The sequence below is a fragment of the Notamacropus eugenii genome, chromosome 5 (assembly GCF_028372415.1).
Source record: "Notamacropus eugenii isolate mMacEug1 chromosome 5, mMacEug1.pri_v2, whole genome shotgun sequence".
Classification (NCBI taxonomy): domain Eukaryota; kingdom Metazoa; phylum Chordata; class Mammalia; order Diprotodontia; family Macropodidae; genus Notamacropus; species Notamacropus eugenii.
Window position 1 is genome coordinate 418,707,760 of NC_092876.1, and position 22,278 is coordinate 418,730,037.

Consider the following 22,278-nt stretch of genomic DNA (forward strand, 5'->3'; position numbering starts at 1 on the left):
TCAGCTAGCTTACTTCTCCACTTTGGACTTTATAATATTTATGTCTGGACTGAGCTTCTGCCTTCTTTCACAGTTAAGGATAAGGAGCCTGCAAGTTTCCAGTGCTTCCACAGTGATGCAATCCTAGGTAAAAACTGGCTCCATGCCTTGCGGGTCTGAGCTTTGTGATTTCCTGACCCAGGTTTGGGTACATTGGCTTGTCTGTCCTTGGCTTCCCTTTGGTCTGGGATTCCTTCCTTGGCTATTCCACTGAAGGCTTTGACACTATGCTGAAGGGTAGAATTAAATCCCTGCTCTGCTCCCGGGATCAGAGCCACATAGCTGTTGTTTGCCCTGAGCTTGTTAGTGTTCAGGACACAGCTAGTGCTCTTTGGTCATCCCTCCTCTCCCAGTCTGATTCAGAGCTGGGGAGTAGGTGAGAGATCCACTAGATGGCACCGATGCTCTATCCGGGGCCAGTTCAGGAATGCCCTGGTGCCTAATATCAGTCTTTTTTTTCAGCCCCTGGGAACTGTAACGTTCTGCATGTGGCACATTCCTGGCCAGATCCTGTCCCGAGGGTCCTCCAACCTCTCTGCCAGACTCCCCAAGCCATTGCAGGCTGAAAACATGTCTGTTTTTTCCCTTGGGTGTCGCAATGAGAATTCTGTCTGGTGCATTTTCTAGATCTTTGGGAGGATGTTTGGTGGAGGCACTAGGCTATACTTCTTCCTGCTACTTGGCCACTGGAATTCCACCTAACTGCTTCTTAGCGAGATCATAGTTGTCTCCCACACAAGACAGGCCTTCCCTTGTAACGAATAAGTATGTTTGAGTAAAATAAACATACACATTTGTCATATCAGAAAATCCACGACTCATTTCGCATCTACAATATATATATACCTCTCTGCCAAGAGGCAGTATCAAACCATTTATCTTCTGAAGTTATGACTGGCTATTGCATTGATCAGAGTTCATAGAAATCTTTCAAAGTTGTTTTCCTTGACAATTTTGTGGTCACTGGATAAATGATTCTCATGGTTCTGATCACTTAAGTGCATCAGTTCTTCTGTGTATTCCCAGGTTTCTAGGACTCTATCCCTTTCAACACCTAAGCTCAAACTCCACCTCTGATCTCTCCTATTGCTAGATCCTTCTGTGATCACCTTCCACTCCTGGAGTCAAGGAGACAAGAGCTCCAATTTTTTTGTCGACCCTTATTAGCCCTGGGATGTTGGTCAAGTCACTTCACCTCTCAGCCTCAGTGTGTGCATCCATATAATGAGGATGATAGTAGCATGTACTTCGGAAGAGCATCGTGGGGATCAAAGAAGAGGGATATGTAAAGTGCTTTGAAAACCCTGGTCTTGTTTGTATAATTATTATTTAAGAAGATAAGCAGGTGGTTGAAATGAGCACTGAAGTATTACAAATAATTTGATGATAGCTATGACAACTTAATTGATATTCCTTTCTGAGGGGGTCAAAGTTATTACCTAAAAGTGCTTTCACTGCACTGTGATACATGTATGCACACACACACATACAAACCCACACACTCATACACACACCAACTGCTATGTCACAATGATAGGTCTGTTAACGGGGCAAGGATTCCAGGTGACACTTCACCGTCATTTTACAAAGGTCTTCTTTCACCAGAAACTATCATATTTCCTTGCAATTTCTTTCCAAGTATGAAATAATTCTTAATATGGTCCAAAGCAGGTCGGTGGCATAATGGATAGAGTGCTAGGCCTGGAATCAGGAATCAAGAAGACCTGAATTCAGTTCCTGCTTCAGATACTTACTAGCTTGTTCTAAATAGTCCATTAAAAAGAAATTTAAGAGTATTAAGCAAGAATAGTAAGTAAAGGAAAAGAGCAAAGAACAAATATTTATTAAATACTTACTACACGCTAAGTGCTTTACAAATACCTCATTTGATCCTTACAACAACCCTAGGAAGTAGGTCCCATTGTTATCCCCTTTTTATAGGTGAGGAAACCAAGGCAAACAGAGGTTAAGTGACTTGTCGGGGCCACACAGCTCGTCTGAGGCTAGATTCGAACTCAAGCTTGCCTGACTACAGGCTCAGTGCTCTGTGCCACCTAGCATGCTCTCCCACGGATGTTGTCTATGTTTATGGGAGAACACAATACAAGTTTAAGAAGGGAACGCTATGTAGATACTGTTCTTACCATGCAGGCTTAGAAAAATGACTTTTCTTTGAGGTAGTTGAATCTACTCACTGATTTTGACAAAGAAATACCACAGGGGTTTATGAACGCTAGATGTATGATGGCAGAAGCAGAGGGCAGCGTCTGCCCTCGAGGGATTCAGTCCACTATGAGTACAAGCTGAGGAGCCAGATCCTGGAGGGCGATACTAGAGGTAGTATGGTCATTTTTCTCCTGTTAGCACGTCCCAACAATGAGTAATTAACATCTCTTTAATCACTCCAGTCTTCTTTTCTTTCTATAAGGGCTGTTTTGTTATTGTATTCAGATCATTTCTGCTTATGTCTGGCACTACTAGATATCTTCTCAATCCTGTAGTTATTTTTTAGCTTCTTTTTTTTAAAAAAATTATTTTAGACACACATACCAGAACACAAATACAGAATAGAGAAAAGAAACAAAAACATATCATTAACTTAAATATTGGAACTTAAATGCAAAGTAAGAAAGGAAAAGCATGTCATGTGCAGAGCAGAACATGAGAGGACTCAAGATATGTAACAATAAATTTTCATTTCAAGAAAGGCTGCATGATAATGACTACACGTTGTGCTGAGAACTGTCCATCTTTTCTTTGCTTCCTTACAAGTCTTCTTTTATTCTCTGCTGTACAGTTTGTACCTTGTTCTTTTTACCCCTGCTCCCCAGAAGGCTACAGTTAAGTGCGTATATATTTCTCTATAGCTATGGATATATACATAGACATAGACATGGATGGACATACACTTTCCCAAATAAATTCTACTCCTGATCTTTATTTTTATGTATGTGCATATCTCTTGTTTCCTATCCCTCCTGCCTCTTCTACTTTACTTCTACTAGCTACCTTGCCCTCCTATTAGTTGCCTACGCCCCTCTAAGGACTGCTCCCCAATCCTCCCATTCCCATCAATCTGAACACCCTTTTACAGCCCCTGTAACCTATTCCTTCACCCTCCCCTCTAGAAATCCCCCCTTATCCTCCCATTCCCATTGATCTAATCTGTAGTTATTTGAACGCAATTTCTATGCCCCCCTTCTTGCTCTGCTTTTGTTGGTGTGGTGACCTGATCCTTACTCTAGCCAGTCCCCTGGCAGTCTAGGACCAATACTGGAATGAAATGAGGCATTCATAGGTCATTTAACAGTTAGCATAAAGGTTTCTTTGGTTGTAACACAGAAATGAGACTTAATAAGGCTAAAGCATTCAGTTCAGTTTGCCGACAAGGTCCCCCTACTCTCCATTAGGAAACAAGTCTGTTCAGCAGGGCAAAGTGTGGAAACCCTGACTCTGTGTACATAGTCCATAAGGGAACAGGAAGCCACATCAATATGGACTGGGATCATCAGGAAACAGCAACAATTACTAGGCAGTTTGAGCTTCAGCCATAATATCCCCCCTTAATTCCCACCCTCACCACCCAGGAGAGTCTTGGGAACACCTTCCTTGGCTTTTAGAAATAGAACTAGCTTAAACTACACGCTGGGGTGGGGTGAGGAGGAAGAGGGGAAGGCCTATTCTATCCCATTTCTTGGTGCCAAGGTCTTAGAGTTATTCTAGGGGACTTTCCACCATTTAAGCAACTTTAGATCTACTGCTGGGCAGCCCTAACTTGGGGGATGAGAAAAACTTGGCACTAGCAAAGAGGAAACTTTGGTTGTTCAGCTGTTTTTCAGTCATATCCTGACCCCATTTGGGGTTTTCTTGTCAAAGATATTGGACTGGTTTTGCCATTTCCTTTTCCAGCTTATTTTACAGATGAGAAAACTGAGGCAAATAGGATTAAGTGACTTGCCTAGGGTCACACAGCTAGTAAAGGTCTGAGGCCAGATTTGTACTCAGGAAGATAAGCCTTCCCAGAATTCTATCACCTAGCTGCTGGCAAAAACAAAATAAAAAATGTTAATGATCCCTGAAGAATGACTACATTTAGAAGAGGAGGAAGACTAGAAATCTGAGCATTTGCCCCTCACTTCAGGTCTCAACAACCTGCTCTGTGCAGCGGCTCATCCCACATATTGGTGGTTCATAGTTGAGCTCCTGACCTAAGAAAGTGTCAGTGATCAGAAGCAAAAGAAACAGAGCTAGAGCCCCTTCAGAACTGTTACTGACCCTTCATCACTGGTCAGGGTTATCAGTAGGAAGGTAGGCAAAGAGTGTTTGTGGCTCATACTGTCTCTCCCTGTAGAAGGCAGTGAGGATGAGCGAAGGCTGAGCAGAAAGACTGCAGAACAGATGGTGATAACTCCACCGCAGTCACTCATTTTTCACCCAACGGGGGCAATTTACAATAAAGTGGCTCGAGGCCATTACCCTCTTGCTTGTCCCAATGGCAGTGTTGACTCTGCACCACCACTCTCTTGGTATTCATTAGTCCAGCCCTGAGAGCTTCACCAGGTAATGATGATCAAATTTCGGCCCCTCAGATGCCTCTGCTCAGGGGCTGCCACCTTCTTTCATAGTTGTTGGATAATGACTCTTCTTCATCTTTATCCAGGAACTTAGAATTACTACCAGTGTATGGAGGATATTCCTTTTTTTCTAGAGGAACTTGAAACTTATGTAACAATAATTTCAACTCCCCCAAGCAATTAGAAAGCAAAGCATATCCTATCAATACCATCTCTTGGTCACCTAAGCCTACTCTGGGAAGGAACTGTCTAAACCAATGCAGGGAAAAGGAGGCCTGTCAATTAAGGAGGCCCTGAGCTGTTTCCCCATGAAGTACAGAGGGAGCAAAGGTTCAAAGGCCTCAGTAACTCTGCAAAAGGTTAAGACTAAGGAAGTGCTGAAAGGGGACATGTGGAATTAGGTTAAAAAAAAAAAAAAAGTCCATATTTACTTTATCCTAGAAGCCACTAAATAAGAGAGTCCTCTCCTTTCCTAGAACGGCACTGTTTTATCAAAGACAATTTCTGAAAGGTCACAGTCAGGAGCATTCTCCCTTAGACCTATCCTCTTTTTGAACATAATTAACTTGTACACCCAGTTCTGGTAATTTGTGTTTAATTGTCCTTTCCCTGGTTCAAGTAACAGTAAACTTTCTGAGATGTCTATTCCCCTGATCTGTCCTCCCTGATTATATGCTCTTCTGGCACATCCCAATTATAAGAAACAATTAAGTTCCTCCCATTTTTCCTTTTCCCTACTGTATTCCTGTAAGCATGCATCAATATTTAGTCCCTTCTAATGGCACTAACATATTAGGACTTGACACAGGCTGTGTGACCTTGGGCAAGTCATTTCACCCCCCAGTGCCCCATGCCATTCTCTAAGTCTATAGGCACATCAATCTAATCTATGCTGCTAGAGAAAGTTTCTTTACTGGGAAGTCCCTATACTGAAATCATACAAAAGTACAGCCTTGCTTTTTCTATATGAAATTACTTTTTTTCCCTTGGCCTCTTCTTAGTTTTTCACTATATAAAAATATCAATTTCTGGCTTTTGCTGCTTGTGTTATCAATAACACTGGAAGATGACTAAAAACGTGAAGTTTGTCCCACTCACTAAAATCATCAAATGAAAGTTATTTTCAAATAGAATCGTTTGACCTTTATATTTATTTATATGCATTATTTAATATTTATTTACACATGTATTTGAGCTCCCTATTAGAGTGCAAGCTCCTTGTGATCAGGTATTGTGAAATTTCTATCTTCAGAGCCTAGTACATGTTTGGCAAGTAATAAGCTCTTAATACATACTTGCGGAATGACTGAACAGAAGCTGAGTGGACATTTGTGTATAAGGCAGATACCGGAATCTTATAATAGCTAGATAATTCTGCTATAGACATGTCCTCAAAAGCAGAGGAAATGTTTTGCCAGAAAAAAGTAAGAGCTAGTCATATTTAATTTAATGTGAAAATCCCTAAGTGGAAAGGTCTACATATGAAAATTATAAAATTAATCAAATTTTAAGCTTCATAAAGCTTTAGAGAAGCTAAACTTCTAAAAAGAAATGCTCCCAAATTTGGACATATTGATAATTAAGTGAATTGAGGAAATGGAACTTTTTAATTTGGACTAAAATAACAACACTCTAATACTCCCTCCCAATCCTAGTGATTTAATGATGAGATTTTATTAAATAGCCAACTGCCTTAATCACAAAGCAGACAGAGAAGTGCTAGATAATAACACAATGATGTGCTGCTGCTCTGCGGACTGAGGGAAGGCAGTACAGAAGCCAACGTGGATTAGGGAGGCTGAAGAGTGCCCTGCATGTTCCACATGGGACACACAGATCTCACTGCGTGCTGCCTGCTTGTTGGAGCTTCCATTTCCATGACTACACATCACCACTCTCACTGATTCCTCACTTTTGTTCGAATGGTGTACTACACCAGCAAAACATTCCCTCCAGCAAGCAGCATTTAAGTACTGCTGCTTTTCGTTTTAGAAGACACAAACACGGACCTCCCGATCAGAATACAGCTCTTTGCTGCTGGGGATCTTACCTTCATTTTCGGTATTAGCTGGAACAGAATCGACACCAAAAGGATGCCAAGGCTGCAGATCATCTAGGCTGAATTCTCCATCCACTGGAAGGAGTTCGACGGTGGTCTTTGTTTCTGTCAGAGATGGCATGAGGGCGTCGTTTCCGTAACTGATCCTGGGTTCACTGATCATGTTGGCCAAGACGTCATCTGAGTAGTTTTGCTCTTTCTGAAGCAGCTCATCTGTACAATTAGAACCATGTCTAATGATTAGTCATTAGTCACGTTGGGGCATTCCTAATTTGGCATATGGTCTTGCTGATCCTCTCAGTAAACATATTTTCTAGAAGCAGAAGATGGAGACTGTGGGTTCAAATTATTGGTAATGGCAGGAGTGAGTGCATGGAGAAAAGACACGCGCAACAATTCTTTCAAGAAAGCAAGGAGCAGAAAGCCAGCAGGTGCTAAGCTCCCAACGCCAAGCACCGCGTGCTAAGAGCCTCACAATGTTATTTCCTTTGCTCCACATGACAACCCCTGAGGTCGGTACTATTATTCCACTCATATTTTTATTATAGTTGAGGAAACTGAGGCCAAGATTAAGTGATTTGCCCAGAGTCTCAGAGCTAGTGTTGGAGACTGGATTTGAACTCAGGTCTTCCTGGATTTAGGCTCAGAATTCTATCTAGCTGCCTAACAATGATTTACAAGACAACACTCCCAAAAGCCTGAAAGAATTGATAGCTTCTTTAAAAAAGTAGAGCCATTTATTAAATGACCAGGAGAAACCTGGTATGTGAGAAGAAAGTGCCCTGGACATTCAGGCCTCAGAGGCTTGACGTTAGCACAGGCTCTGCTTCATGCTCAATTGGGAATTAGGTCACTTAACCCTGTCAAACCTTGCTTTTTTTTTAACTTAAAAAATGGAGGTGATACTTATACTAGTTATTTCACAGGTTGTTATGAAAATAAAACAAAATATAATGCAGCTAACGCCTTTTGTAACCGTAAAGTGTGATATAAAACATGAACTGTCATTTAACTGTGTAACCTCAGAGGGACTCCAAGATTAAGACAGATAGATGAAAGAACTTTCTAATGGTTACCCAATAATTTGTTATAAGGAGGTTGGCGGATGATGTTTCTGTCCATCGCACCAGTCTCTTTTAAAGAATGTTTTATTGATGTATCTGGGAACAAGTTATACATCATTACCACATCCCAGGGATCCCTTCCCTCTACCCCCCACCTCTTTTAGAGTCCTTCCTTCTAGATAAGTAAAAGAAAATAAACTATTGACCCTATCTGATAATGTATTCCTCATCTGCATCCATAGTCCGTCACTTCTCTCACAAAAGGGAAGGCAGACCAGTTGGTCTCTTTAAAGATCAATGATAATATTTTGAAAAATCTAGACTTTTCAGTTTTCCCCTTGATCACATCCTCCTAAGTTATGAGGTACTCTTCTGAATTCCCTTAACACTGAACTAAGCTACAGAGAATATTCTTCCATCGTTAAGAAAGTCTTTCAACTCTCTGAGGACAGTCACCACTTCTACCTATTATTTTATTCTCCTCTTACAGGTCCAAGATCTTTACTGCCTTCCACCACTCTCCATATGACATGGTTGCAGATTCCATACTATCCTATTTACTCATCTCTGATTCAGTATTTTCACTGAATCACAGAACTTTGACATTGGAAGAGATCTATCAATCTTTTTTATCATATCACTGGTTACATGCCATGCCTGTAATACATTCCTGTGTCATACAATCTTTCACTTCATTCAAGATATAGATCATGTACCACTTTCTACATGAAGGTTTCCTGATTCCCCCAAACTGTTGGTGCCCACCCTCCATCTCTAACTACTTTGTAATTATTAATATGCTGCATCTCTTTGCACATTCCATCCCACTTAAAGGATGTTCAGCCAGTATCTACAGGTAAGCCTGGGGTGGACCTGATTCTAGTCGTGCATGATAGAGACTCTCTGTAGTGACTCTTCTATCCCCCACTTTGGAACAGGTATAGATATCTTCTGACAAGCTTCCTGTTCGCCCTGACAACTTAGGGGTTTGCATTTGTTTGGCAATCAAAAAGCTTAATTGGCGGTGGAGCTGGAACCCTGTGAATGTGCTGTGGGGAAACTCTAGCCCTCAGTCCTCTACGGGCCTTGCTCACAGTAACCCTGATGTTATCTGTGACTCTGCTGGCATTCTCTCTGCATATCTAGTTTGTTTCCAGCTCTTGTTTTCACCTTCACATCTGTCATACCCATTCCTTTCTCTTTTGTGGCCAACTCCTGTCATTTCAGCCTTCACAACATTTCTCACATATGTCTCCTTTTCTCCATTGTCACTGTCACCACCCTGGCACAAACCATCATCACCTCACACTTAGACTATTGAAGCAGGCATACCTGGTCTCCCTATCTCTCCCCTCAGCGGCCAAACAGATCTTTCTAAAGTCCAAGTATAACCACATTAGACTGTCTTCCTTGATAAACCCTAGTGGTTCCCTACTAGCCTTCACAATCTCGCCTCCTTGTAGCTCCTATGCACTCTCCTCCCCTGCTCACGTCACCCGAGCCTCACACCAGCTCTTTGTACCACATTCCATTTCCAACTCAGTCATAATTGGCATTGGCTATCTCCTACGCCAGGAATGCTCTTTGTCCTCACCTCTAACTTCTAGCTTCCTTAGCTTCCCTTCAAGATACTGTTTAAATCACATTTTCTATAGGATGCTCTTATTGGTGCTTCTTTCTCCTTCTCTTAGAAAGAGAAGTGTTCTTTATATGAAATCCATGAACTCCAGCGCTTAGCATAGTGCCTGGAAGCTAGTGTGGTTGAGGTGTGTTTTAGTTGTGTCTGATTCTTTGTGACCCTATTTGGGGTTTTCTTGGCAGAGACACTAGAATCCTTTGCCACCTCCTTCTCCAGCTCATTCTACAGATGAAGAATTGATGCAAAATGGGTAAAGTGACTTACTAAAGGTCACACAGTTATTAAATGTTGGAGGGCAGGTTTGAACTCATGAAGATGGGTCTTCCTGACTGCAGGTCCAGCACTTTATTCACTATGTCAGACCGATGAACTTAAAAAAAAAATTATGACAGCTGAATTTCAAAGTAATTGATTTATTTGTGATTCTATTTTAATGTATTCATTTAAAAAACTATTCTAGGAGGGGTCAATAGGCTTCATCAGACAACCAGAAGGATGAGGATTAAGAAAGGTCATTAAGAGATCCTTAGCAATTTTGGAGAATCATTTTGGTTGAATGATGACGTTGGAAGCCAGAATCTAGAGGGTTAAGAACAGACTGAGGGGAGATGAAGCAGAAGCACCTATTGTAGACAGCAACAAGGAATACGGGAAGGAGCCATCAGGGGTGGGTGGATTAAGTGAGGGCTTCTGGAGGATGAGTGAGACGCTGCTGTTTTTATAAGCAATAGGGAAGCAGTCTAGGCGCAGAGAGAGAATGCAGGTCAACGAGAGAGTAGTGGAATGAGGAGGCAATCTGCTGGAAAAGATGGGAGGGAATGGGATCCCTTGGGCAGGTAGGGGGGTTTGCGATGAGCTCTTTTTGTAATAATGAAGAAATGGAAACCGAGGGGGTACCCATCAGGGGGAGGAGAGATGAACAAATTAAAGAATATGAATAGACAGAGTATTATTGTGCTGTAAGAAATGATGAAGTAGGTGATTTCAGAGAAGGCTGACATAGAACCAGAAGAACAATTTACACAACAACTGCAATTTTGTAAAGACAAACAATTCTGAAAGACTTAGGAATTATGGGCTCAGAGTGGTGGATTGAGGGATGGAGAGATTATATATACACATACGATCTCTCCCTCGCCACACATTCTCTCCATCTCACCTCCACCCCCCCTCCCCACTGAAAAAGGAAGAAAAAGAAGACTCATTACAGACAGGTATAGTCAGGCAAAAAAATTTCCCATGTTAGACATGTGCACACACATGTGTGCACAAACACGCACACAACCCTATCATTCCACCTCTCCCTCTGTCTGTTATGTAAACATGTGAATACATATAAATGTGCACATGTATTTACATGTAGTACAGCTGATCTTAATTATTCACAGATTCCATATTTGCAACCTCAAAATCAATTCTTATGCTTTCACAAACATTCACAGACATGTACAGAGTGGTGAAAAACTGGAGTCAAATGATGCACATATTCCCCAATGAGACTGAACAAAGCACTGATGCTCTCTCTGCCTTTTTGTTCACACACTGTAAACAAGTGTCCTTTCTGCAGTCTATTTATCGTCACACTTCCCACTTTTTTCGGTGATTTTGCTGTTTAAATGCCTCCCAAGTGTAGTGCTGAAGTACTGTCTAGGTGTTCCCAAGTGCCAGAAGGCTGTGATGTGCCTTATGGAGAAAGGTTTCCTTCAAGTACGAGTTACAGTGCTGCTGGCCTTGAGTTCAGTGTTAATCAAACAATATGGTACATCCAGAAAAAGGATGAGGAAAACTGCCCGTTTGTACGTGAGGCTGCTCCAGAAAATGCGAGAGTAAACGTTGTGAGCAGAAGAAGCTCACAGGAACCTGTCTATGTCCATTAGAGGCAGAGGCAATTATAAAAAACGATAACTGATTATATGAAACTTAAAAGCTTTTACACAGTTAGACTTAACAGAGTAGAGTAAGAGGGGAAGTACCTGAATGGGAAAAAATCCTTGTATCAAATTTCTCTCATAGTGTTTGGCATCCAAGTTATATAAACTACATATGTGTGTGTGTGTGTGTGTGTGTGTGTGTGTGTGTGTATATATATATATGTACCTAAGACTAAAAGCCGCTCTCCAATAGCTAAGTGGCCAAATGATATGAACAAGCAGCTCCTCAAAGAAAAACTGCAAATGACTCACAACCACATGAAAGAATGCTCTTAATCTCTAAGTAATCAGACAAGTGCAGATCGAAACCGCCTGGAGGTTTCATCTCACAGCCTGCAAACTGCCAGAGATAACAAAGACAACAAAAACAGTAGTCAGCGTTGGAGTTGTGGGAGGTCGCATGAATGCATGGTTGGTGGCCTTCTGAAATAGCGTGAGCAGTTTTGGTAAACACTCTGGAATTTGGCACATAATTAAAAAAAAATTTGGAACTATACAAATAAAGGGACTAAATTATACCTACCTTGAACCACTCATGACTCCATTACTAGTACACTAAAACATCAACAGAAAACAGAAGACTTTAATAAAAACTTATTAAAATAAAAACTCAATAGGAGAATCCTATTACGAAGTAATTAATGATGACACAGATTTGTATTTGCCACCAGTGCACTATATCCCCTCCTAGTGGAACTATAAATAGATAACACTGGTATTTCCCTCCAAAAATTGATTCACTTCTCTTTTTCTAGGCACGGATATAGGAGAAAGAGAGGAGTGGTTAGAAAGCAACAGTTTCAATACATCAGTTAGCTTACCGACTTCATCCTGAATTTCCTCGGCTACTGCTGGCACATTGTAGAGTAGAGAGAGAGACTGGTTCATCCTCTCGTAAATCACACGCAAGTGTGTCATGACCTACCAAAGATGGAAGCTCAAAATAAACCAAAAGTAGTTTTTTCTCTTATTTGTCATTACAATTGAAAATCACTTGAAAGATCTAACACTGGGGACTTTTTTTCTAAAAAGTTATTTTTCTTTTTCATCTTGCTTTTTTTTGGTCCTACTGCTTTGCCTTGGGACATTATATTTCCTATTATACCACAAACTTGTTAGAAGATCCTTTCTGTATCAGAAATCTACAATTTGGGGACTAAAAAACAGTGAAGCCAAAAATCTCCTTTCTATATTTTAAAATAGATAGGACCAAATTTTGGTTTTACAAGCTCCCTGAAACTAGATATTTAAAGATTCTCTCATTCCAGAAAAGGTAAAATTTAAAAGCTAGAATACACTTTAAATTTCAAAGAATCTGGTGTGCTTAAAAATATACATTTAGTAGGACTTAACTTTAAAAAAGGAATGAGGATTAATAGATTAAGTATCTTGAATGAAAGATGACATGATTATAAAAAATTATTTGATTTCTACAATTTTGGAGGCTATTGTACATTAGGAATATTTTTCATTTAATTCTGCTAATTTTATAAAAGGTGACAAGAATAAGTAATGGTAAGTGTATGATGATTCTTCATTGCTACTTTAAGCAAGAATTTGCAAAAAACCCTGCAAGGCGGGATTTCAGGAACTAACATGAGCTATAAAATTCTTGGACAAATTATTCAAGAGCACAATCATCTGCCAATGGAAATTTCTCAAGTTCTGAAACTTGTTATACCATTAACTTCATGGAAACAACTCTTTTGCTGCTATGTATTTAAAAGTAATATTTTCTCAACATATACAAATCAGTAAGAAAAACATTTAAAAATTTTAAATATTTGCTATATGTTTAAAAGATTACTACCCTTTATTATTTACCTGAGATCTGATTTGGGCAGCTTTCTTTGGATCCACCATACGAACATGTTCGAAATGCTTTAAGGTGTGCTGCCTGTCCTTCTGTTCAGCACGTACATATTTCTTCAGCATGTTAAATACATGACGTGGCTACAGAATGAAAATGGAAAATATTTTTTCAGTGTATAAGCATAAATTTCCCCCCTCCAAGTCAGTGTTTCTATTGCTAAAAGAAGACTTAAATTTTTTTTAATAGTGGGTCATATAATCAGAATTCCTTATGTATGTAGGCTGTGTGAACTTTTAAAAAATTGTTTATTGACTTAAATTTGCAAGTATAATACATAACAGTGGGGATGGACAGGTTAAAAGCCCTATTAGTTGATTTAGTTCAAGACCTATTAGGTATATTAGTTCATACGTTGCTGCCTAATAAATCAGTTTTCCTTCAAATTATGATCATGCTGTCTGAGTAATCATGTAGGCCTTGTCAAATGTCTAGTCATTAGTATGCTCTATGAAGTCTAAGAACTTTGTTTAGAACCATCTTAATTATCAAAATGTTATGATATTTAGATGAATTTTCCTCCTGTTTATTCTAAAAATTCTTTCTTCCCCATCTTTTCTAAGGCAAAACAACTCCTATTTTTTGGTACCAATACTCTAACTGGAACTATTCTCTCAAAGGTTACCAGCCTAAGGGTGGGTTAAAACCACCCTATTTGAAAACCCTTTTTGATTAAATTGAATAATCAGAAGTGAGTGAATATATTACAATCCTTATGAAAAATACTCTTAGTTCAAAGCAATTTTGTATGAAAAGGAGGCAGGTCTTAGAATCTAAAAAGAAGAGATTCTGAGCATCTGGATTTAAGGAGCTGGAGGAAACATGGAACAAAGGGAGAATTAGGCAGTGGCAAAGGCAGGAGACACTGAGCAGAGTTCTTTGTCCCAGAAAAGGGAACTGAGATCAAAGAAAGTCCCAAGAAAAGATGCAAGGACAGCTGTCTGAAGGGAAATCACAAACCAGTTAGATTTTAAAAAGACACACAGAAGGTGGACAGGTAACAAAGTAAGAACACAGAAGCATGGCATGCCATGGAAATCTGTCTTGAGAATGTAAAAGTGTGCTAAAGGCTGGTGAGGTAAGCTGACATAAAAAAAATAAAACTATACCAAAGGAGAGGAGGGAGAGTTAAGGGGGAAAGGAAGAGAAAGAGATCTAAATGGGGCAGAGAGAAGGGAGACCGTAGTCAAAGCTTCCACTGTTTCTTCCACTGCCACCACTACCTGTGCTGTTTCTCTGTGCTAAGAGACTGAGGAAAGGGAGGTGGATGGCCTGAGTCCCAAGCAGCCTGGGTGGGAGTATGGGTGGTCAGTGAAGTGATAGTAGATATAGACAGGCTGCTGGAACTGAGAAGGTCACAGCCAGATTAAAAACTTCCAACTATGTATAATGAAATTTGGGGGAACTGCTTAATATCAAGGGAATTTTTTTCTCAGTCAATCCTTTTAAAAACTTGAAGTGCTGCTTAAAATATGTGATGATATTCATGGTCAATGTTATAATTTGCCTAAGTTTTTTGAATGTGGCAGTTTCCTACCAGAAACCATTTCTTAGAGATGATGCAGATGGGGGAAGCAGTCTTCGGAAACTATCTGTCTCTTACTGTCCTACAAAATCAAATACACAAATTCCTTTTCTTTTTAGAAGGAACCATGCATGTGCTACCATCAATAGAATTTATGGATTTTATGACAAATGTGCAAGAAGACACAATATTAAACTATGAAAAAATCTTTATAGACTGCCTTAATTGCATCCATTGTGAAGAGAAAATAATCTGTTGTTTTGGAGGTTTGTAACCAGATCTTTAATCTATGGACCAGATTAAATGACTTATGGGACCAACTGATTTACCAGATCAAAATTTTTTTTGTGATTTAGTGTGGTCCTGACCCTGACAAAGCTGTTTTAGGCTGGGGTAAAAATGACGGATACATGTCCTTTACATTTGATGCCAAAGTATTTTGCAAAATTTCTCCATAAGCATTACTTGAATCTAAATGTAGAATCCAATGTAAAGGTTGTTGAAATGGGTACGTTTTTTTTGGTGAAGAGGCAATTTATGACACTCTTTTCTGCCCCAAATAATGTGGCGAGTTTGATAATGCAGGTACCATGACAACTGTGGATGACACTCTCAAACTTGCAGAGAAGAAAGAAGCTCAATGCCAGCAGGCTTGCAATTTGACACTGCCTACCAGCCTTGCATTATGGCATATAATCGTTATTCAAAAAACTGTAACATGTACTGCTCTGTTTGCTCAAAATAGATACGTGCACATGGTTTGTTCTTCCTCCCACTTTTAATTTGATGAATGCTACTTACTTTATAATAGCAAATGAAAGACTTTATCCATTCCTAAGATTCTTTTTTTTTAAGGTTTGGTTTTCTATACAAGCAACTTCTGTCAGTGAAACTGCTACACATGCCACAGAAGCCAATCATGTTATTCGGAGTAAATGTACAATTGGCTTTTTAAAAATTCAGTGCAACACACAGGTAGTGTAAGTGTTATTTTTCTTTTCTAAGGAAGGTACTTGTGTTCTTTGAGACTACATGTTACTATCATAAAAAAGCATACGTGTGTGTGTATAAATATAAATAAATAAATATGCATGTACAGAAAAAGTATACTAGGACAGATGCCTCATTGGGATCCTGAGGTACTTCTGGATTCTCAAAGGATATAGAGTCTCTGATACTGTCTGTTACATGGGAGTCAATCTTGGGAAAAGTTCATCTAAATATAGAGTACTTGCACTGGCTACTTGGTGAAAAACTCTGGCTATGGCAAATAAAACAAAACGGGGCTTAGTCCTTTTTCTTTGGTGAAGGAAGCAGATTGGCTAAAAAACGGGAAGGGAAGGCAAGGCACACTTATCTACAAACACTACCTTGGCTGTCAGTAGCATTAACATGAGAATCTTGCCCAATGATCAATGAATAGGCACAATACCAAAGGAAGTGAATTTGATCCATTTTGACATTTCATCAAACATGAAACAAGCTAGAAGGAAGTTAGAATTACGTGGAAGGATGGCTCCAAGAACTTCTTGGAAAGGCAACTAAAGGTCATTTTATTCCAGCATCCAAAGTCAATAAAAAATATAATTTAACGGGACATTTAGCCAACCTGTGTTGTACTGTTTGTGATAGTGGCATCAAGTCAATGAAAAGAACACCAAGGAAATAACCATGGCTTATACATCACCATCTGCAGCAGAACATGAAGAGGTAGTGGAATCCTGTGGAGAACTTGGTAGTAGTCACCAAATCAAATCAACATATACTTTGATAACTCAGTACATTCAATGCAAAAAGCACCATCCTGGAAATATGTATCCAGAGTAAGGTAAAGAGAGAGGACTTGAGGACTAAGCAGAAGCATCGTAACTCTGTATTTTTAAAGAAAATAACTGTAAGGCCTTATACGTGGTCTGTTCTGAATAACATCACAAAAATGAAATTTATTACATTTTAACAACAGGAAATGACTAATGCTGGAATCATTCTTCAGTCAGCTGAATTTGAATGTTTAGACCACCCACTTGTTGAAGCAAAAATTAATAAAAAGAGTAAAAATGAAAAACAAAAAGTATTCATGAAATTAAAACAATTAAAGACCAAATAGATCATGTCATTGATGTAAAAGTGCATCAATCATCAACACTGATTATAATAATTTTATACACTATTTCAACTATGAAGGAAATGAAATGAAAAATAAAAAGGGCCTTAGGTAGTAAACACTTAAATAATTTGCTAAGGGGAAGGATACGAAAGCCAAGGTTTACATCAGTTTAGATATTTGCTTCACATACCTTTCAGAGAAGCCTACATGTAAGTATATATGAGTACGTATAAGATGCACTTAAGGAGAAAGCAGAAACGTCCTGAAGAGAAAAGTGGAAAGTGGTCATAGATGGGACTAGACCAAGTATAAACAGGTGTACATGTAAGAGATGATACTCATTTTCAAGGTGTCAAGAGATCAGCTATCAAGTTAGCTGAAGGCAATGTGCCAAAGGTATAGAAAGAATCTTAGAATTTATTATTCCCCAAAAAAGTGACCCTGCGAACATCAATAACTATCAAACCAGGTCCGTACTTTCCCATTATATGAATTTTTTTAAAGAATGAGAATAACCTGAACATGCATTGAGGACATCCTAGCTGAGGGCAAACAGTATTCCAGAGTGGGCGTCTTTATATCACACAACTGAAAGATGAAGATATGAGCTCATATTAATAGTTTTATGATTTATATGTAGTCCTTTAATATTTGCAAAGCATTTAATATATTTTCTCATTTGATCAAAGATAATACAAGATGCTTCTGTGTTTATTGTTGACTGTTTAAGAAATACTGGATTTTGTAGATCATAACATTGCCTTTAAAGGGTTCGTTTCCAAAAATGAGTCTGATGAATATGGCAGAAATCATACCTTGTGTAGCTGGGTGGGGGGAGGAAGACAGGGGAGTTAAAACTGCATTAGAACCTACCCCAAGCAAACTTGGGGATGGGCCTGTGAACATGGAAAAGCACTGAGTCTATGGAACATGGAAAGCACTGAGTCTTCCCTCTGGTCACTTCTAAAAGGAAGCATACTTTGGCATCTTGATAGATGGAATGTGGATTCAGGTTTCTGGTGGGTCCCCATGTATGCCCTCTCTACTCTATAACAGAGAGCTATGTATAAGAGGATTGGCACGTAAGACGTAAGCACCTACAATGAACTTTAAAAGGAAAGCCAATGTTCTCTCTTCTCTTATGAAAGTGTAGCTTTGGACTTCCTGTGAAGGAGTGGTGGAGGCCATACTCCACAGAAAAGGTGACTGAAGACTGGGAGCAAGAACGTGTGCTAGTCTAAGGAAGCCTGAAGTTGAATCTCAAAGCCCTACAGGTCTGTCTTCTGCTTTGTGTTTATTTCCCTGAGCACAAGTGAATTAATTAATAGGGATCCTGAAATACAGACTCTTTGGTACATAGCCAGTAATGTTGGTTCCCAGGGTAAGGAATGTCACCGAGTTAACTAATGTTGAATTATCACAGTACAGAGCTGCTTGCAAACATTAGGCTTCAAATCTTTTGAAGGTTTGTCCAGATTCCTTTCTATGATTTAGAACACCAATCATTAGATAGACTCACTGTAGAATCAAGAAATCTTTCTATGTTAATTGCATCATAAGCTTTCAATTTCCTTTTTTTCTCTTTCTCAAAAGATATGGCATACTGACACCAATCATGGAAATTCATAGTTTAATCTTCCAGCACAACACCTTTACATATTTGTGATCAAGAGTAATGCTGGTAGCCTCGAAGGGTCTTTCCATCTAAGAGGATGTATGTTTAAGTGTAGGATTTTCTGTTCTTTAAAGTTGTTCTCTTGCCATTTTAATTAACATCAAAGCCCGTTTGATATAAATAATTGGTCATAACTGCTTTTGAGCTGTGTATTTCCTTATTTATGAACATGGAGGCTGCAAATGAGAAGACCTTGGTCTAAGGTACAAAAAGTTCCAGGGTTTCTGTAAAAAAAGTTCTGAGTTCAATCACAACCAATACAAACCCAGAGTTTGAAAACATTCCTAATACCCCTATGCAGAGGGTGGGTTCCCTTTGCAACCTTATATTTTTATCTATCTCTAGTTTATTCCTAGCCTCTTTGTGCTTAAGGCAAAGTTCATCTTATTGGAAACACTTCAGTAACAAGGGATTATATTATTTTGTCTATTAGATACATAGGCACTGGGAGAGGAAGCTGGTGAAACAGTTGACCTTTTCTTGGGACTCCTCTCAGTCTGAGTCTTTCTCAGATGTCTGTAGAGATGAGGGCTCTCCTCAACATCTCCCCCTTCTCTGCTACAGCTCAGTCCTCTCTTTGTATGAAGTTTGGTCCAACTTCTTGAATCCTGATGTTCAGAACCTCTTTTTCTTAGTTTCTGAGGTAGCCTTTTCCTTTTATGCAAAATGTTTATCATATAGGGTGTGACCTAGTCTCTCACACAAAGACTTTGATTAATTAAAGGAGGTCCATAGGCCCCCTTCACACTCATAATACACCTGGTCAAGGCATCAGAGCCAAATGTTTTGATGTCATTCTTACACAAGAGTAAATAGATTTATGTGGAAGGAGGTTTGGCACACAAAAGAGCAGAAAACACTTTCCTCTGAGGCAAATAGCCTCAGGAAAGTTCACTATCCACTTCCTTTCTCTGAAAGTTGTTCTGGAGAAGAAAAATTACACTTCTGGGCTTGATTATGAGAGAAATTGGGATAGTGAGTCCCTACCCATATTCCAGCTAGGTGGCATAGTGGACAGAGTGTTGAACATGGAATCAGGAAGACCTGAGTTCAAATCCAGCTTCAGACACTTACTAGCTGTGTGACCCTGGGCAAGTCACTTAATTCAGTTTGTACCAGTTTCCTCATCTGTATGATGACCTAGAGAAGGAAACTATTCCAGAATCTTTGCCAAGAAAACCCCAAAAGGGGTCACAAAGAGTTGGATACAGCTGAAAACAACTAAACAACAGTAACAACTACCCACATTCCAAAGATGGAGACTACCTTGGTGAGAAGAGCTGGTCTGCTTATGGTACTAATTATACCAACTGATACATATAGATTAGGAAGATGAGGCCCAGAGAGGCTAATCTGACTTGTCCAAGGCCACAAACCTCTTGAGAAGCAATATGTAAACCTATGACATCCGATTCCAAATCCAAGATTCTTTCCATTACACTACAACTGCCTCTCAAAGGTGGTATTGCCAAGACTCTGAGAACTCACTCTTTCCTTCTATAAACCCTAGTAAATAATTCCCCTGGCTCTGGAAAACTCCCCTAATCCCTTTCAAAAGTATTCAGGGATCACCTGGAAACAGAGATATTCAAAACATTTGTCCTTTTTTCTCTTTTTCTTTTGTAGTCATTTGAAATCAAAAGTAAAATGAGAAATAATGCAGCCATACCCGGGGAGGGACTGCCTGGAGGGCTGTGATGTAGTTCTCCAGAGCCATACGACGACGGTCATTCAGCATAGCTTCTACTCTGGCCATGTGGGTCTCTACCAATTGTTGCCTCTCATTGGCAGCTTCTTGTTCTAATGATTCCACTTTTTCCTGGAAATGCTTGCAGAGTGAACAAACACAGGCACACGTCAACGATAAAAGACACTGAGTGAGTAACATTCAGCAGATGATCACTAAGAAATGAAAACTCTTTGCCAAAGGTCCGTGTAAGCTATTAATAAATTTTTTCACATGCCTGCAAATTTCCTGAAAATTACCGTTCATATGTTTAATCAATATTTTACTGATTTATCTCTAAGAATTGGGTTCAATGGATTGGCCTTCACCAGGGATGTGTTGTGAAGCAGTTTAAACTGTTCTTAAAAAAAAAACAAAAAACCTAAATGACATAAAATAGAAATAAGTATTTTAAAAACATCTTATCTTTTCTCTCTGTCAATAGAAATTAACTTAATGATAGCTCATTAGGATAAGGATGAAAATCTTCCTGATAATGTATATGGCTAAATACATGGACAGGTCAGACCACCTGTGCTTTCAATACGTCCAACGTATAGAACAGAAATACAAGGGCAAAATGGTGAAAATGGTGGCAATATAAAAAATAAGGTTGTAAATGATACCTTTAATGACAATTTATGATAATGGAAGACGAGATTTACCAATATTAACCAGCGTGTATACAACTAAGCGAGTATCATCAATAAGAATTATTTTCTTTCTGTTCTGATATCTTGCTTCATTGATCATGCAGGTGTAGTTACCTGGATAACTGCTTTCTTATCAGCTTTGGGCAGGTTCTTGGCTTGATGTTCTGCCTCTTCCCATTCCCTCATAACCTGCATATTTAAATAAATGGGTTTTGAATGAAGAATAACTCATTTCCCCACTAAAATAGACTTTACACAACCAATTCCAAGTTTTCTTTATATTTTGAATTGTTCTTCTAAGGAGATATCAAATTCTATTACATTAATATAAGGAAATTAAATTTGTCCTAGTCTTGAGTTATTTTTAGCTTCTCATTAGTTTCATTGTAGGTGACCTGTTCACAACGCATTAACTATGAATGTTAATGGTTATTAAAAAGTCAGACAAAAGACAGTGACAGGAGCACATAGGGCTCAAAGCACCCTATGAAAAGCATACTGATTTTCTCCAATGAATGTTTTAAACTATAGTTGAAATGATTTAATTTTGATACCAAAGTTCTCAACTAAACTGAACTAACTAATCAATCAAAAAGCATTTATTAAACACCTATTACATACCAGACACTATGCTAAGAGTTGGAGATCAAGAAACCAGATCTTGACAAGGAATTTACATTTTAGTGGGGTAGACAACATGTAAATAATTAGGTATACATGAAACAGGGAGAAGGTATACTACAAGAGGGAAACCTCTGATTTAGTTCACTGCATTAAGGAACATTAACTAATTTCAATAGGTTCTTCCTTCATTGCTGCTTGGCAATCTTTTTATTCACCAGTTGATAGTTCCCTATTGAATATGGTTGTTACAAACTCTTTCCACTCAAGTTCCCAAGGGTCTTCTAGGTCCTTCGGTACAGCCTTTTGACTGAGTCCAAATTTAACAGAATAAATCCTTTTATTAAGGGAATTTGTTCTGTGAAGTTTGGATTCAGTCACAGTTTTCTAGTCCTTTGGGTATAATTTCAACTTGCTCTCCAGAATAGTTGGATCAGTTCATAACTCCACTAACATTGCACTGGTGTTCCAATTTCTCCACAGCTTCTCCAACATTTACCATTTTCCTCTTCTGTCAAATTAGCCAGTCTGATAGGGGTGAAGTAGTATCTCAGAGTTGTTTGATTTGCATTTCTTTAATCAATGGTAATTTAGAGCATTTTTCATGTCACTGTAGATATTTTGACTTCTTCACCTGAAAACTGCCTGTTTATATCTTTTGACCATTTATCAGTTGGGGAATGACTCATATTCTTATACATTTGACTCAGTTCTCTATTTATTTGAGAAATGACACCTCTGTCAGAGAAACTTACTGTAAAATCACCCCTCCTTGCGAGTTTTCTGCTTTCCTTC

The 22,278-nt window shown here is 39.0% G+C and overlaps 1 protein-coding gene and 1 pseudogene across 4 annotated transcripts in view; one reads left to right on the forward strand and one right to left on the reverse strand.

The window, feature by feature from the left end:
* The window catches only part of APP (amyloid beta precursor protein), a 174,443-nt gene that overhangs the window by 18,413 nt on the left and 133,752 nt on the right, over positions 1 to 22,278 (reverse strand). For all 4 annotated transcript variants that reach the window (XM_072614921.1, XM_072614925.1, XM_072614923.1 and 1 more), the window contains 5 exons: positions 20,977 to 21,051; positions 20,153 to 20,311; positions 13,131 to 13,259; positions 12,128 to 12,227; positions 6,664 to 6,885 (listed from right to left, as the gene is read on the reverse strand). In XM_072614921.1, the coding sequence (XP_072471022.1) occupies positions 6,664 to 6,885; positions 12,128 to 12,227; positions 13,131 to 13,259; positions 20,153 to 20,311; positions 20,977 to 21,051 (685 nt within the window). The remainder of the gene's footprint in view (positions 1 to 6,663; positions 6,886 to 12,127; positions 12,228 to 13,130; positions 13,260 to 20,152; positions 20,312 to 20,976; positions 21,052 to 22,278) is intronic.
* On the forward strand, positions 13,466 to 15,571 carry LOC140504053 (serine/threonine-protein phosphatase alpha-2 isoform-like; annotated as a pseudogene).